At 37.8% G+C, this 16749-nt stretch overlaps 1 protein-coding gene across 1 annotated transcript in view; it reads left to right on the top strand.

Annotated features, from left to right (window-relative positions):
* The first annotated feature begins 4144 nt into the window (after window positions 1-4144).
* ddc (dopa decarboxylase) overlaps window positions 4145-16749 on the top strand; it is a 32690-nt gene continuing 20085 nt past the window's right edge. Inside the window, exons 1-5 of the mRNA XM_038275926.1 lie at window positions 4145-4303; window positions 7366-7570; window positions 8870-8983; window positions 9092-9211; window positions 12576-12710. Coding sequence (XP_038131854.1) covers window positions 7370-7570; window positions 8870-8983; window positions 9092-9211; window positions 12576-12710 — 570 coding nt within the window. The 5' untranslated portion in view covers window positions 4145-4303; window positions 7366-7369. The remainder of the gene's footprint in view (window positions 4304-7365; window positions 7571-8869; window positions 8984-9091; window positions 9212-12575; window positions 12711-16749) is intronic.

Consider the following 16749-nt stretch of genomic DNA (forward strand, 5'->3'; position numbering starts at 1 on the left):
AGTCTGTGATGGACACCTGACCTCTAGGCTGACTCTGCTAAAGACAGCATTTTTCTTCCAGACTCTGGGACTTTTATTTCTAAACAAAATAACCAGTTTTATTTGATCTGGAAAGAGAATATAATAATATCTGTAAGATTAATTCACTGTATATTTGAGTTGTACTTTTTAACATTTGGATACCAATATTATGTCTTATATAGAATTACCTGTACTAATGGTTTTGTATATTTATGTCTAATGATTTTTCATGTCTTACTATGGAGAAAATGTGTTCAGAAAGAACTGCGGAGAGTACCCACCTTTGCTCTTAAGGTATTCTTAGAACACTTTGTTCTTATCAGCCCAGAATGGGCTTGTACAGCAAATGTTGAAAACGTTGATAAAACTGGAACTACTGTACCGTAACAAAAAAAGGGCTTTGGTTGCTCTATTAACTGAAATATAATTTGGGTAAGGCAAAGACAAACAATTAAGTAACCTTTAGGAACTGTAAAAACTATAATGTTCATTTAATGGTTACATGTAGGTGAAGATAGATAATTTGGAGATAATTATCTTTTTATAATTCATACTTTGTTCAGAAACCCTTAAATTCAAAGTAAATCAAAAATTCATGCAAAAACAAGACTCAAAAACAAATAAGAAATGCTGCATATATATTTAAGTACGCATCAAAATATTTTCTCTGCTGTTTGCAACAATGGGTCATATTCACCACTTCTCTACCAACTACAGCTGAAGCATTTGTCAGATTTAGACCTTGTTTAATTTAATGTGTATATCGCTTTTTTTTAGGTGCAGATAGGACAAATAAGTCATTTACATCCAATAAAAGGTGCAGAATTTGGTCATCTTTATAAATTCTTTGGGGTTGAGATAACTCACAGCTCTAGATTTGTATAAAAAAAACATTATTTTATATACAAAAACCCAAACAGAGAGAGAGATGTGTCAACTCCGTGCAGTTTGAAAAATAAAAAGGCAATATGAAAATATGTAGAACATTGAATGCTCCACGAGTGTCTGTTCTGGTCTGTTTTAAAGCTGATGTAAAGTGTGAAAAATAAGAATTTCTTCAACATCAAATGGAGGAAAGAAAAGCTATAATTTAGTTGAAGGTGCATAGTGGCTCTTTGAAGGGAGGCAGACTCTCCCACACTTTGGAAATCCCTGGATAAGAAAATTCACTTAAGGTTTTGTAATAAAACAAAACAGTGGGGAGGATAGAACACTGTGTGCATGCTCCAGAGGAACCGTGTGTTCACTGCTTCCTAATATTTACACCTGTAAGGTGGCATATTTTGATTTACCAATACATGTGAGTATGTGCCCAGCCTCCCTTAAAGTCCTAGAATTTAAAGGTTAGTGATTTTGGAGATGGAGACCTTTTTGAACATTGGACTGCCTGCACTTTGCATCATTGCAGAAGCCTCAGCGCTGATTCTGTAACACTTTCTCTGCCTCCTTAAGGTGCTAAAGTCTAGTTTAAGTGCTACTGGTTATGCTGCTGGTATTTAAGGACTGGAGTAAAAAGTTTTATGGTGCCAATACTTTTTCGGTGTCCACTGAGAAGGACATTTTAGACAAATATGTACAGAGAGGGTGTAGACAAAGAAAGACTTGCTTCAAACCTAAATGCCCAATAGGAGAAAACATTTATGCTCAGACAAGAGAAATATTGGGCTGTTTGGAAGAAAATACAGAAAAGATGTTTAAATGAGTATAGGTGAGTCTTTCAGAACCAATAATAATAATAACAATAATGAATTTTATCAGTAATGCACTTTACATTTAATAAAAATCTAAAAGTGCTACAGGTAAAATCATCATAGAAAGCTAAAAGAAAACACATTTAAAACTAAACATCATTGTAATGTACATATGAATAAATAAGTAGGTAGCATAATTATAAAATGTTAACGGTCGTAAGTTCTGCTAAAAAGAAAGGTTTTTAATCCTTTTTTAAAAGTCTGGATAGTCTGTGGTTCCCTCAGATGTTCCCTCACATTTCCATAGACCAAATACATTACTTACTCACTATCTCAATTTCAGTTTCATAGTGTTGATAGTACCATGCTCAGGGTCTATTTCATGGTAAGTGCTTCTAGGAAGCCTCCAAACTTTTCAACTTATGACCCACAAACCTGATCAGAGTCGACGCATGACCTAATCTGTTAGTTAGGCATACAAACATTTTTATAAAATCAATTAACAAGGGTGTAAAGAATATACAAACGGCATCAACAACCAAAATAGCTGATTTTTTTGCATAGTTTAATGAATCTTTTCTAAAAATAAATGTTTATTGTTTAGTTCGACTTCTGTAGTGGATCTCAAGTAGAGGCGTAGCCAGAACATTTTTATAAGGGTGGCCAGGCAGTAACCAATGTACACTGAAGGGTGGCCGAAAGCGGATCGGCACCAGAACCTTAGGGTTAATCTATATATATCCAACAGGAAAATGAACAACCACAACAACCATATTTTCCAAATACCCGTAAAGACAAACTATACTTTCCTACAGCCTTTGCCAACAAATAGAGGCATATATTTAAAATCCATCTAGATGAGAGATATGGAGGATAAAGTTCTTTCAGGTTTGAGTTCTGGGTCCAACATCTTTTCCATTGTCATTACTTACCTACTTTTATCAATAATCATCCTGCATAAAATTGATATTTGCAACCACTAATATCTACAAAAATTTTTTATTTACTAAGTTTTTATAAGATTAGTTATTTATCAATGATTTAACTGAAGACTCCTAAATAATTTGCACTTTCTCTTTACCCCATATAACACAAAACCTAGTTCTGACAAGAGCATGAATTCTGTACTTATCTTTAATGTTAGTATATTGATGTGCATAATTAACCACAGTGTTTTTGTTGTCAAGTAATTGTTAATCTATGAAAAATTCACATGTTTTGAATATTGAGAGTATTACTGTAGTATCACTTAAAAGTATTACTGCTGCCATGGGGTAAGGATGGCCATGGCCCTTACCCAATCACCCTTACACAGGGGTGGCCAATGATCATTGGGTATCATTGGGTAATGATTGGCCCCCCATCTGTGCCCCTGATCTCAAGACCCAGTAGGGTACCTTCTTACTGATCAAGGACCACAAACAGAGTCATGAAATCAACGACGGGATTCAATATACAGGTGAAGATTCTCAGTCATCCAGGTCATAGTCATTCCAAAAAAAACTTTATAAAGCTTCGAACTCAATGCTGATTCTGACATTTTGAATTGAAAAAAGCTTCCTGGATGAGAGGCGCAGTGTCTTCAAACTCGGTAACTAAGTCCAGTGGATTGTTTTGTTTTAAACTTTTTCGGAATACAGGACACATTGCTTTACTGATGTTTTAACAACAAACGTTAAACCTTTGTGGTTCCAGAAATGGCAGTTTAGGTACAGTGAATGAAAACTACTTGCATTTGGATGTTCCAATAAAACAATAATCCTTAACATACATCAAAATGGGTTCTATGATAAATTAACAAATAAGGTTAATGTAAACCTGTTAGCACTGCCTGATTCCTTGCTCCAAGGAAAAATTATAGACTTTTCTTAAAAGCTGAATCTTATACAGAAATCTAATAGTTTCTAAAGGAGCTCATCTTCTTCTACCTGGAAAAATGGTTAAATATTCTAGAAAAATATACCAGAACTTTGTTGACGGTTAACAAAGATGTGGTTTTCATGTCACCTGCTTCAGCCAGTTAAATAAGTATAAGTGTTGTATAAATATAATTGAGTCTGAATGTATAATTTCATGCCAATATGAAGTAGAGAATAGACTGATTAAAGATATGTTTTACAATAATTCCAGCCTGGATAAGAAACACAAATGTAATATAAACATTTCGATTTCCAAACTAAACATGATTGTTACGCTGATTAAAATGTATATAAACTTCTTACAGGCACAGTAGCTTTAAATAAATAAAAATAAATGTTTTTCTTGTTGGTTCATGTGGACCTTGCATAGTATATTATGTTTGAAGGTAAATGCCTTTCATCCATGGGTGGTTTTAGTTAGGAACACATTATGAATCACTCTGTCTTGCGTTGTCTATGAGCCCCTTTCCCATTGGTTGGCCTCGTCGGGGTTGGTGGGATGGGGGTGGTAAGAGGCAAGATAAAAGGAGCAAATGTCTCCTGGTCTGCTTACACACAGAAATACATTCAACACGTGCCTGGCTGTCCGTTTGACTGCTTCTGGACTCGAAATAAAGGAAACGAAGATTTACTCTCCAAACAGTGCTGGTGAAGCTCTCTGGATCTGAAAGTGTGAGTAAACACACACACACGCACACACATCCATACAGCATGTCTAATCCTATTTGAGATAATGCTTTGGATAAGGGGTTTGCTGCTCAACAACAATGAAGTACTGCACTGTAACACTTGTTGAATGATAAGGCAATGACATGGTGCAGGGGGCAATGTTCATTTGCTATTATACTGTTTAAACAGGCGGTACGACAGAAATGTGCAGGAGAATAAGGTCCAAGCTTTTCCCCAACCATCAAATTAAATTGTCCCTATGATGCTGCATTTGCCCACAAGCATAAGCTTTGCTCACTTCTGGGTCAGCTGCATGTTGATGGGTGATAACCGGGTTTGTTTTATTTTACTAAAGTATTTATCATGTGTCTAGACTTTTTAAAAAGAGAATATTAAATGTGAATAGTCTGAGAAAAGTCTGCCCAGCTTCTGAAGTAGGTGTAATGAATGTTGCTGAAGTAAGGAGGTCAACGATCAAGTTATTCATTAAAAAAAATGACACACTTAACCCTTTATGGGGCACTGAATGGACTACTTTTCACTACCAAAATTCAACCCCATAATAGGGGTCAAAACCAACCTTAATTTCTGACATTACATTTAAAAATAAAAATAATGTCAAAAAGAAATTGGCCTTCCTGCCCATAAGTCCCATTAGTGTGATATAAAAATAGATGAAACATGTATGTTTAAATATTAGAATGTCATTGTTAGAGCACTGCAGCATTAGTGTTAATGCAGACACGTCTACTCATACTGGATATCAATTTTAACAACATTAGTCTTGTTTGTTATGGTATTTAAGAAGCAGCCGTGCTCACTGTTCATGCAGTGGTGGACCTGCAAACCACATTTGACCTGAGAATTTTGCCTGTGCTGCTTCAGTACCTGCAGCTCTGCTGTACAAGGGCATTGAAGAGGGACTTACTTAGACTTAGACAAACTTTATTGTCATTTTGTACATGCAGAGTGTATACAAAAACAGCTCTCAAGACATTTTCATTTTTAAAGTGCAGTAGTGATAAAATGTAAGCAGCCGTGATAAATGTAAACATACAACTGTATATGATTTACAGCTTCCAACATTCAGGGTTTAAAAAAAAAAAAAAAGACAATTTGACAAAACATTCAGCAGTCTATATGGCAGTGGGGAAGAAACTTTTCTGGAATCTGCTGGACCTGCATCGGATGCTTCGAAGTCTATTCGCAGAGGGCAGCAGGGAGAACAGTCCTTGGTGGGGGGTAAGGGGTCATTGATAATGTTATGGACATTCAGCAGTCTATATGGCAGTGGGGAAGAAACTTTTCTGGAATCTGCTGGACCTGCATCGGATGCTTCGAAGTCTATTCGCAGAGGGCAGCAGGGAGAACAGTCCTTGGTGGGGGGTAAGGGGTCATTGATAATGTTATGGGTTCGGAACACGCAGCGCTGGGATGAAATGTCATTAATGGAGGAAAGAGGACCCCCGATGATCCTCTCTGCTGTTCTTACTGCTCTTCTCACCTTCTTCCAGTCAGAGGCGCTGCATCCTCCACACCACACAGTGAGACAGCTGGTCAGAACGCTCTCTATGGTGCTAGAAGGTGTTGAGGATGGGTGGGGGCAGGTGGGCTCTCCTCATCCTCCGCAGGAAGTACATGCGCTTTAGTGCTCTTTTGACCAGTGAGGTGGTGTTTGCAGTCCCTCTGCAGCTGAGCTGTTGATGAGCAGTGGAGCGGGGTTAGGCCGGTTCTTCCAGAAGTCCACGATGATCTCCAGATCAAAGTACATAACCTCTTTTGTTGTGTGGCTGTGGTATCCATGGACAGGATAAGGAACATTAGCAATGGTGGTCAGGCTGCCAACACATGAAGATGAACTGCTTCTTATGCTAGATTGGGAATCTCTCTGCTTATTGGCACCATTAAATCACTGGTTTCTTTATCAGAGACTGCACTTTTTACCCGAAGATCTTCGTAGTCTTTTTGGACCCATTTCCATAAATGGGGTCAAATTCCTTTTAAATTATTCCATTATAAAAACCTTTGGTATCATAAAAACATAATTTTCTAAGTTTTAGTGCTTTTTATCAAGACTATTCTGTAACTATGAACTGTTTGAACCAGGCATATAATCAATAATGGTGTTAATATGTTAACTCTTCTCAGTCTCTTAGCCCTACTGTCTAAACCTTTAAAAAAATCAATTATACCTAAATGATCAATTCTGTTTACAAATTGATTTCATAGATTCTGTGATTAGTAAAATTCAAATTACCTTGAAATATATGATTGTTGTTTTTTTTATTCTTGTATATAACATAAATTGCTTTCTTAACTGAAGTGACTTAAGTTTGAATTTTAATGCACTGTAACTTATTCATTATTGATTTTCCTTGCTCTACTTAGAAAAAAAATTGTATAACTTTTTTTGTTCTGTTAATTCTTTCCTTGGAATATCAGTGTGTTTCCTAAGAAATATTCAATTATATTATTTAATTATATACATATTTCAGAATAAAGATATGCAGCCTGTAGATGTTTAAACAAAATCAATGTTTGTTTTAACTTTAAAAAATGTGTTTGCCTGAAAGATAAAGACTTATCGTATCTTTCCATCCTTCCATCTTTTTCTCCTTGTTGATTATGGTCAGTCTTTGGCCAAAAGACAGTTGACAGTCCATTGCAGGGCGACACAGAGACACATAAACACACGCACTCATACCTGAATCAGTGAACGTGTGATTACAATATGGCTTTTCAAACATCTTTACCAATGTCCCAATAATAGCGAATAAAACTGTTCTATATGTGAAAGGATTGTATTATTAGAGGTTCTGACCTTTATAAAATATTCAACTCTAGTAGCAAATATGCTCCTAAAGCATTCTTGTACCAAAAAGCTGGTTAAGACCATTCAATCCCTGCAACACACAGAACAAAGGTTAATCTTGAGAGGTCCAGTGTGTTTTTGTGTTTTTTGTCCTTTTCTAAATTGTCAGAAATCCTTAAGTAGTCACATTCAGACTCTTGAAACACCAACCACACCTGCAGGCTACTCCCTAATCTTTATTCTTTCCCTGTAGTATCATGGATGCTGCAGAGTTTCGACGCAGAGGCAAGGAGATGGTCGACTATGTGGCAGACTACTTGGAAAATATAGAACAGCGACCAGTCTACCCAGATCTGGAACCCGGATATCTCCGTTCTTTAATCCCTACGGAGGCCCCACTTGAGCCTGAGAGTTATGAAGAAATAATGCATGATGTGGAGAGAGTCATAATGCCAGGGGTGAGGTGACGACACATGCTTTTTTTATTCGTTCAAACAATGTTCCATCCCATAAAATCTCTGTAAAAATAACCAGCCTAGAATTAAACTCACAATATTAAGACTGTTAAATAATATAGGAGGGCTTTAAGCTCCTAACTTCCTATATAAGATTTTACTATTTTACATACTTCAACGGATACGTACCCAATTTCATTAAATAAATGGCTCAATCGTAAACAATTATAACGCAAGAAACTTTCTATATCAGACTTACATTAGTGAAGTGAATTCGTTAAAAAAATTATCCCTGTTTCAAGACACCAGCAATTTCTGGAGGTGTTAGAGCCTGGTGGAAAATTGATCCCATTACTAACAATACACCATCATAAACAGTCCTATCTGGCACAATTCTGATTTCAAAATGAATAAATCCACTTTACACTTTAACTCCTGGGTTAGTGGGGGTATAGCCCATTTAAAGCACATGAATAACTACGACAACATCTTTCGATCTGGTTGAAACATATAGCCTTATTCTTACAATCAATATCGAATAACATTATATAAGATACAGAAAGCATTTTCATTATTTGTTCAATCAATAGCAGTCCCAATAATAAAATGGCAGTTTTAGTTTGGAGTGATTAGATATTTTTCTGATGGCTCCAATCTTCAAATGGTTCAGTTCAGAGTAATCTATAGATATCACTAAATGGGTCACAGGTTATATAAAATAGGTTTCACTTCTAACACTTGTTCACTCTGTATTCAAAGTAAACCTGATACATGCATCCAGTTCTGTACTTCTCTTTACTCCATAAAAAAAAAAAAAAAAAAAAAAAAACAATCTCTCACCACTCTGGGCTCCAGTATTCCAGCATCATCTGCCTTTTAGGAGAGTTAACAACAACACACCTGAAAAAAAAAAAACAAAAACAAAGAAAATCTGATTGCGATAGCCGTAGGCAAATTATTGTAGATTTTTCTATAATACAATTAAGCCTCCAAAGACTCCAACAATTCTGACTTCTTTAAACAAAGGTTTCAACAAAACAAAAACATGTAATCTCTCTCATTTCTTTCCTTTATTTTTTATAACACTTTACACATAAAAGTTTAATCATGTAATTAATCAATAACCAAAAAGATGCTTTCTACAAATCTACAACACCAGTCCTTTAATATAGCAGGTTTGGGAAAAGTACTAACTTGGTAATGCAGGTAGATGTGTTACAAAAACACAAGTTTTAGACAGTTCAACTATTTACCATTTGCAATGTGTAGCTTTTCATTGTTTCTCCTATCTTTGTTTTTCAGATCACCCACTGGCACAGCCCAAACTTCTTTGCTTACTTTCCAGCAGCTTCCTCTTACCCTGCTATGCTGGCTGATATGCTGTGTGGGGCCATCGGTTGCATTGGATTTTCCTGGGTAATGAGAAAACAATCCCAGCTCTCTGTGATTCCAGACAATTTTCATCTTATATCCACAGAAAAAAAACAAGCCTTTTTTTAAGTATTTACTTGAAATTGTGTTTAGGCTGCCAGTCCAGCTTGCACAGAGTTGGAGACAGTGATGCTAGATTGGCTTGGGAAGATGCTGCACCTGCCTGAGAGTTTTATAGCGGGGACACATGGCCACGGAGGTGGTGTCATTCAGGTAAGCTTGTTTTTGGGGGGGCACACTATACTTCATGTCCATTTTATCTTGAATGTTGTGACATCTGCTATATTTTTCTTTAAACGATGTACAAATTTTCTCCGACAAACTGACGGCTCATTATGCAGCCTGAGAACTAACCTCTAAGAGAAGATGAAGGTTTTTTGACTAAAACACATCTGATACATAACAATAATTCTGAAGAGGGAAAAATGAAAATATTTGTAACTTTAGTCATCACTCTTAATGACTTTGAAGGTGATTATTCAGGCACTTATCTGAGAAAATGGTAGTTAGAATGACACCTTGAGTCTACAGTCATCAGTAATTTCTGCACTATTGATCTGTTGTTCTCTTTTACCCAGAGGTGCAAACCAAGGGAAATTGGCAGGAAATTGCAGTTTGATTGTGTAATTTCCAGGCACATGACAGAAAAATGACAGTGATGGTGCTGGGATTGTTTCGTGTGGAAGAAGGCTAAGCATTAGTTTAGTGTTCCATTGACAGAAAAGCCGAGGCAATAGATGCGTGCACTTGTGTTATTGGGACGCTGAATGGTGGAGCATGAGAGTGCACATTGATGACAGATCGTTTCATGCCTCCTCTGTTGTTTCCACCTGAGTGCGAGGGTGTGTTTATGCGTGCGTGCTCATCTGGCTCATCATCTTTTTGTTTCTGTCCTGCCACTCTCCTTTTTTAGAGCAGCTTACCAGCTCACTATGGCAACCGATGGAGCTCTTGCTGCTGCAGAGTTAATGAGTGTTGTGACAGCACACTGCCAGCCTATTATTACAAACTGTGTGTCACCACACAGAGGAAATGGAAGGACTTTAAAAAGGTGACCTTAGAGTTCCTTTTATGCCGACTATAGAGCCAGAACTAAAACTATGCAATAATTCGGACTGAAGTTTTACGTAATAAAAATCAGTAAGCCATGAAAGATTGTTTAGACTCTATGAACTTTACTTTAAATCTGTTGGTATTGGTTAGAGTTCATATTTTTTTCTTTTTGTAAAGTACCTAAAGACAACTATGTTCTAAATTGACATTATTGTGATTTATTGTGGCAAAAGACTTCTAAGAAGGGTTTTAAGTTGGCTTTATGGCAGATTATGGACAGATTTTACTAAACTATGTAAAACAATAGAGAAAAATGGCTTAATTTGTCTTCACTAAAGGAGGGTGGAAGAGAACTGCAAAGTGCTGAAGGTTTCAAAGGAATATGGCTGCAAAGGAAGTGCAGGTCATGGTTGTGCTTTGTGTTGCATTATCAGCTGGATATGAATAGGAAGTAGCCATGGGTAAGTTTTGACTACTGGGGTCTGCTTTGTTGGCAGTTTGCTATTTTTCTGTGTTTACATGGAAGCAAGCTGTGACTTTACTAATTATACAGTATTGTTTCTACAATTTTTCTATATAATGGGAAGTTATTAAGAAATATCTATTTCTCATTTCCCTTCATTATATACCCTAAAAATTTTTAAAATTTAACTATTAAATATTTTGATAACAATGATAAACAGGACCATGTATGAAATGTTTAGTATAAAGCTGTTTACAAACTACACTACCTGGCCAAAAAAAAAGTCGCCACCAAAAAAAAAGGTCACTCACTTTAATACTTTTTTGGATCGCCTTTAGCTTTGATTACGGCACGCATTTGCCGTGGCATTGTTTCGATAAGCTTCTTCAATGTCAAAAGATTTATTTCTATCCAGTGTTGCATTAATTTTTCACCAAGATCTTGCATTGATGATGGTAGAGTCTGACCGCTGTGCAAAGCCCTCTCTAGCACATCCCAAAGATTCTCAATGGGGTTGAGGTCTGGACTCTGTGGTGGCTAATCCATGTGTGAAAATGATGTGTCATGCTCCCTGAACCAGTCTTTCACAATTTGAGCCCAATGAATCCTGGCATTGTCATCTTGGAATATGCCTGTGCCATCAGGGAAGAAAAAGTCCATTTATGGAATAATCTGGTCATTCAGTATATTCAGGTAGTCAGTTGACCTCATTCACTGCAAAAAACGATCTAGAAATAAGTAAAAATTTCTTAAATTAAGTGTATTCACCCTTAATTTGAGTAGGTAAATGAGATAGTTTGCCAATGGAATGAGTAATTTTACTCTTAAAATAAGAAAATTAGATAATATGCACTTGAAATAAGACAATGCAATTGTGTTTTCTTATTTTAAGTTATTTTAAGTGTAAATTGTCTTGTTCCATTGGCAAAATGTTTCTTTTACCTCCTCATTTCAAGAACAAAATCATTTATTTTAAGAAAAAATGACTTATATAGATTTAGATTTTTTGCAGTGTTCTTTAAGCACATACAGTTGCTGAACCTAGACCTGACCAACTGCAGCAACCCCAGATCATAACACTGCCCCCACAGGCTTGTACAGTAGGCACTAGGTATGGTGGGTGCATCACTTCACCTGCCTCTCTTCTTACCCTGATTCGCCCATCACTCTGGAACAGGGTAAATCTGGACTCACCAGACCAAATTACCTTCTTCCATTGCTCCACAGTCCAATCTTTATGCTCCTTAGCAAATTGAAGACTTTTTTTCCGGTTAGCCTCTCTGATTAGTGGTTTTCTTATGGCTACACCTCTGTTCAGTCCCAATCCCTTGAGTTCCCTTCGCATTGTGCGTGTGGAAATGCTCTTACTTTCAGTATTAAGCATAGCCCTGAGCTCTACTGTTGTTTTTCTTCGATTTGATATCACCTCAGGTTTATGTGATTGCCGATCACGATCATTCAGGATTTTTTTCCGGCCACATTTCTTCCTTGAAGATGATGGGTACCAACTATCCTTCCAGTTTTTAATAATGCGTTGGACAGTTCTTAACCCAATTTTAGTAGTTTCTGCAATCCTTTTACATCTTTTCTCTGCTTGATGCATGCCAATGATTTGACCGTTCTCAAAAAGACTAACATCTTTTCCACGACCACGGGATGTGTCTTTCGACATGGTTGTTTAGGAAATGAGAAGCAAGTCATTGCACCAGTTGGGGTTAAATAACTTGTTGCCAGCTGAAAGATAATCGCCCATGCAGTAATTATCCAATAGGAGGCTCATACCTATTGCTTAGTTGAATCCAGGTGGCAACTTTTTTTTGGCCAGGCAGTGTAATATCCAATATTACTTAACTTATCAATCTGTAAATTAAAAGTAAGTATTATTAACAGCATCTTTATTATCTATCACCAGTCTCTGATTTTTCTGGGGAAATCCTCGCTCATATTTAAATTTTTTATATTGAGACCCATTTGTACACAGAAAAGATAGCAATGCTTCTAGATATTTCTTGTTTTTTTTTAAGCAATAGCCATGTCAGCATACCTATAACTCTCCAACAGGGAACAGCCAGTGAAGCCACCCTGATATCCTTGCTTGCTGCCCGCTGCAAGGCAATCCGACGGGTCCTGGCAACAGATCCTAAAACATCTGAAGCTGACATCCTCTCTAAACTTGTGGCATACACTTCTGAGCAGGTAAGTCAAAGAGCTAAGAAAAGTGATGATGTTTGGCAGACGCATTGTTTTTAATCAGTTTACCTCAATTCTATAGGATTCGATTGATTGATTGATTGATTGATCAAATTTATTGATCTCACAGTGGAGAAATGTACTCATTACATCAGCTCAGATAGTCAAAAGAGAAGACACAGGTGCCAAAGGAAGAAAAAAGGTACATATGATATAAACGGTCTGTTGTTGTGAAGGGAAAGAGCCAAAAAGCAGAGGTGTCAAGTAACGAAGTACAAATACTTTGTTACTGTACTTAAGTACACTTTTTAGGTATTTATACTTTACTCCATTACTTATTTTTCTTCCTAGTTCTGACTTCTACCCATTACATATTCACACAAGTATCTGTATTTTCTATTCCTTATATTTGTAAAAAAAAAAACATAACTCGTTACTCTTGGCTTCGGTTTAATGTTTATAAATATTTCTTTCACGTCGCCATCCAATGCAGATAATTGGCTCCATCCACATCTAGTGAAAACGAGTGTAATTGGATGAGAAATATAACGCAAACACTCATTGGTTAGCTAAAGGAAATCATCACAAGCAAGCAGGTGTTCTTCAAACTGCAAACGTGAATTGTGTATGCCATGCTACAATGTCAGATTCAGAAAAAGATCTAAAAATATCTGAAAGGTCGGACACAGGCGAGAGCGTATTGGGAGATGGAGACGGAGACCAATAAGACCTTCCTCATCCTTGGCCCTATCTCAAAGAATTTTTCCAAATAGTCGTAAATTGAGCTTTCAAGTTCATATAGTGGCAACTGGCTGTTTTTATTAAAGGTTACTTTATACTTTTATACTTTAAGTAGTTTTTGGAGCACATACTTTTTCACTTTCACGTGAGTAAAAAGGTCAAGTTGATACTTCAGATTTAACCAGAGTGTTTTTAAGCTGCAGTATCTATACTTCTACTTAAGTAACAAATGTGTGTACTTTTTACACCACTTCCAAAAAGCAAAGCTCTCGATTTACCGGTCGATGTTCCTACTCTCATGACGGAAAGAACAAGATCCCGCATACAAGCGGCTGAAATTAGATTTTCGTAGTGTGTCCAGGCTCTCCCTTAGAGATAGGGTGAGGAGCTCAGTCATCCTGGGAAGACTCAGAGTACAGCCTTTGCTCCTCCACGTCAAGAGGAGCCAGTTGAGGTGGCTGAGGCATCTGGTTAGGTTGCCTCCTTGATGTCTCCCTGTTGAGGTGTTTTGGGCACGTCCCACCGTGAAGAGGCCCGGGGGAGGCCCAGGACACGCTGGAGGGACTATGTTTCTCAGCTGGCTTAGGAGCGCCTTGGGGTTCTCCTGAAGGAGCAGGCCGAAGCGGCTGGGGAGAGGGACGTCTGGGCCTCCCTACTGAAGCTGTTACCCCTGGATGGATGGATGGATGGATGGATGGATGGATGGATGGATGGATGGATGGATGGATGGATGGATGGATGGATGGATGGATGGATGGATGGATGGATGGATGGATGGATGGATGGATGGATGGATGGATGGATATTTATATATATAGTTATTGCACTGGGTGTCAACTATAGAGAAACAGGTTATTGCACAGGGTGTTAGTGCCACATTGTAGAGTCTGGTTGCAGCAGGGATGAATAACCTACAGTAGCGCTCCTTTTTACAAACAGTGTAAAAGTCTTTTACTAAAGGAGTTGCTCAGCTCCTCTACAGTCCGGTGCAGAGGGTGGAAGGTGTTGTCCATGATGGATGTAAGCTTGGACAGCACCCTCCTCTCCACCATTTCCTCCGCTGAGTCCAGAGCGTGGTCTAGGACAGGAACGGCCTTTCTCACCAGATTGTTCAGTCTTTTACATACACTGAGTCATACAAGAGACAGGATTCCAGGCTAATGTGCATCAAAAATCTGGAAATTGTTCCAACCATTTTAGCCTGATTAGACAAGGTCTTAAAACTCACAAAGTCTGAGAACTTTACATCAAGTCATTTAAGTTCATATAGTGTGAAACAAAAGAGAACCCAATCGTGCACCTATAAATGTATGTGACAGTTTTTTTTTTGTTTGTTTTTTTATCTAACAAGTCATCATCTTTCATTGTAACATGCGTCACTGAGTAAAAAAAAAAAAATGAGGGCAGAGGGCCAGTGAGGCAGGAGCTATCACTGATCAAGTCTGAAACCAGACTGACTCTGTGATTGGATTATGAAGTTGCCTGAAGGCAACGCAGACCTTTAGCAGGGATCCAGCTCATGCTCGTCAACTGCTGGTCAAAAGAGGTGCTCTTTCTTCCATGGAGGCTTTACGTACACAGTTTCGGATTGCTTCAATAAAAAATCAGGCAAAAAAATGTTCAATTGGAACATTTTATGTCAAACAAAACATTGCACAATTAGGAGGAATATGTTTATTGCATGTTTAATGAAGGTTTAATGTTTTGCCTGATTAATAGACTTTTCCTCTCACTTTCTTTAGACCAGTGGTTCTCAAACTTTTTCTGTCATTCCCCACTTTGGACAAGAGGGAATTTTCAAGCCCCGCCTGTCCCCATCGCCCCAACACAATGCTAATGAAATATGCAACAATCTTAAAATGTTCCAATTTTATTGAAGTAACAAGTAGTATCTAAATACAAACTATCTACATCAAATAACAGCAAGCTCAAAAATAAAGAAAATAAAAATGCAGCTGTGTCAAAATTTGTATCAAGCTCAAAGATAGAAAAAATTTAAGTGCCACTCTGCAATCTGTTAATAAAAGAAAAGAAGTGAAATCCATCTGGCAATACAGGTCTATTTATCCCTGCATTAGTGGCTGCATTGAGCCTGTTTTGCATTGCACAGTTTCTCAAAACGGGGTTGCAGGCTTGATACTGCCACTCTCAAGTCATGCTCAATGTTCAGCTGAGATCTGTATTTTGTTTTCAGTGAAGCAACAGTTGAAAAGCCCATCTCACAGAGATATGATGTGGCAAAGGGAAGAAGAATGCACACAGCTCTCTGCCCGATGAGTGGATACTCCCTCTCCACTCCAAACCAGAATTCACTATTAGTCTGAGCATTAAACCTGAGCTTCAGGGTGGAGTCAGACGTCATTTCAATAAACTGGTCCTATTTATTTAAGATAAAATATTTCAAATTCAGTTATTTATGATCAACCTGCGCCGTCAATCCCGGCGCACGTGCGCTTTATTTGCAGTCTGGACGCTGAGGGTAAACATGCTGTGTCTCTGCAGCGCTGAGAGGGACTCCTGTGATAGCGGGGGAGAACGGGGTGGGGATGGGTTAGGCGCCCCACGGCAGCACCTGCCGCTGGAGGACAAGAAAAGGAACGATACGTGCTTTCACGTAAGAGTCTCCAAAAGTCGCTAATTTGTCGCTAGTCGCTTTTTTGATAAAGAGTCGCTGGAGGGGTCTGAAATATAGCGACAAAGTCGCTGAGTTGGCAACACTGGGGCGCGAAAGTTTATTCCGTTACAAATAATATGCCGACGTCACGTCAATCATTATTTTGGCACTTCAGTTCCAGGTGAAATTTTTCTAATGTTCTTTTAATTAGACTGCATGTAGGCTAGTAATGATTACTTTGTGGGTTTGATTGGTCTAAAAAGCGGCAACATACAGCTATAAGGACAGTTTGCTCTCACACGTTCTACATTTATAGTCACACACACACACACACACCGGAACTTGGCGCGCCCCACCTGTCACGTCTCAATTCCCCACCAGTGGGTCGCGCCACACACTTTGAGAACCACGGCTTTAGACTGATGAAGAATATGAGCAACATTTACTGTTCAATATGTGTTCAATCTGACATGGATAAAGTCCCTTGTTAAAGCTTTAAACATTTCTGATAATTAATCAAATTCAGGTCAGTTATAGTTTGACATGTCTACAACTGTCTGAACTGTTGTTGTTGTTGTTGTTTTTTTTTTTTTTTTTTTTTTTTTTTTTTTTTTTTTTTTTTTACTTGTTCCTCTCATTTGTTGTTGATGGTTATTAAATTAATGGGAAAAAAATGAAACAAGCCCTTAT

This window comes from Cyprinodon tularosa, unplaced genomic scaffold (assembly GCF_016077235.1).
Source record: "Cyprinodon tularosa strain WSP-4 unplaced genomic scaffold, ASM1607723v1 ctg98, whole genome shotgun sequence".
In the NCBI taxonomy this organism is placed as follows: domain Eukaryota; kingdom Metazoa; phylum Chordata; class Actinopteri; order Cyprinodontiformes; family Cyprinodontidae; genus Cyprinodon; species Cyprinodon tularosa.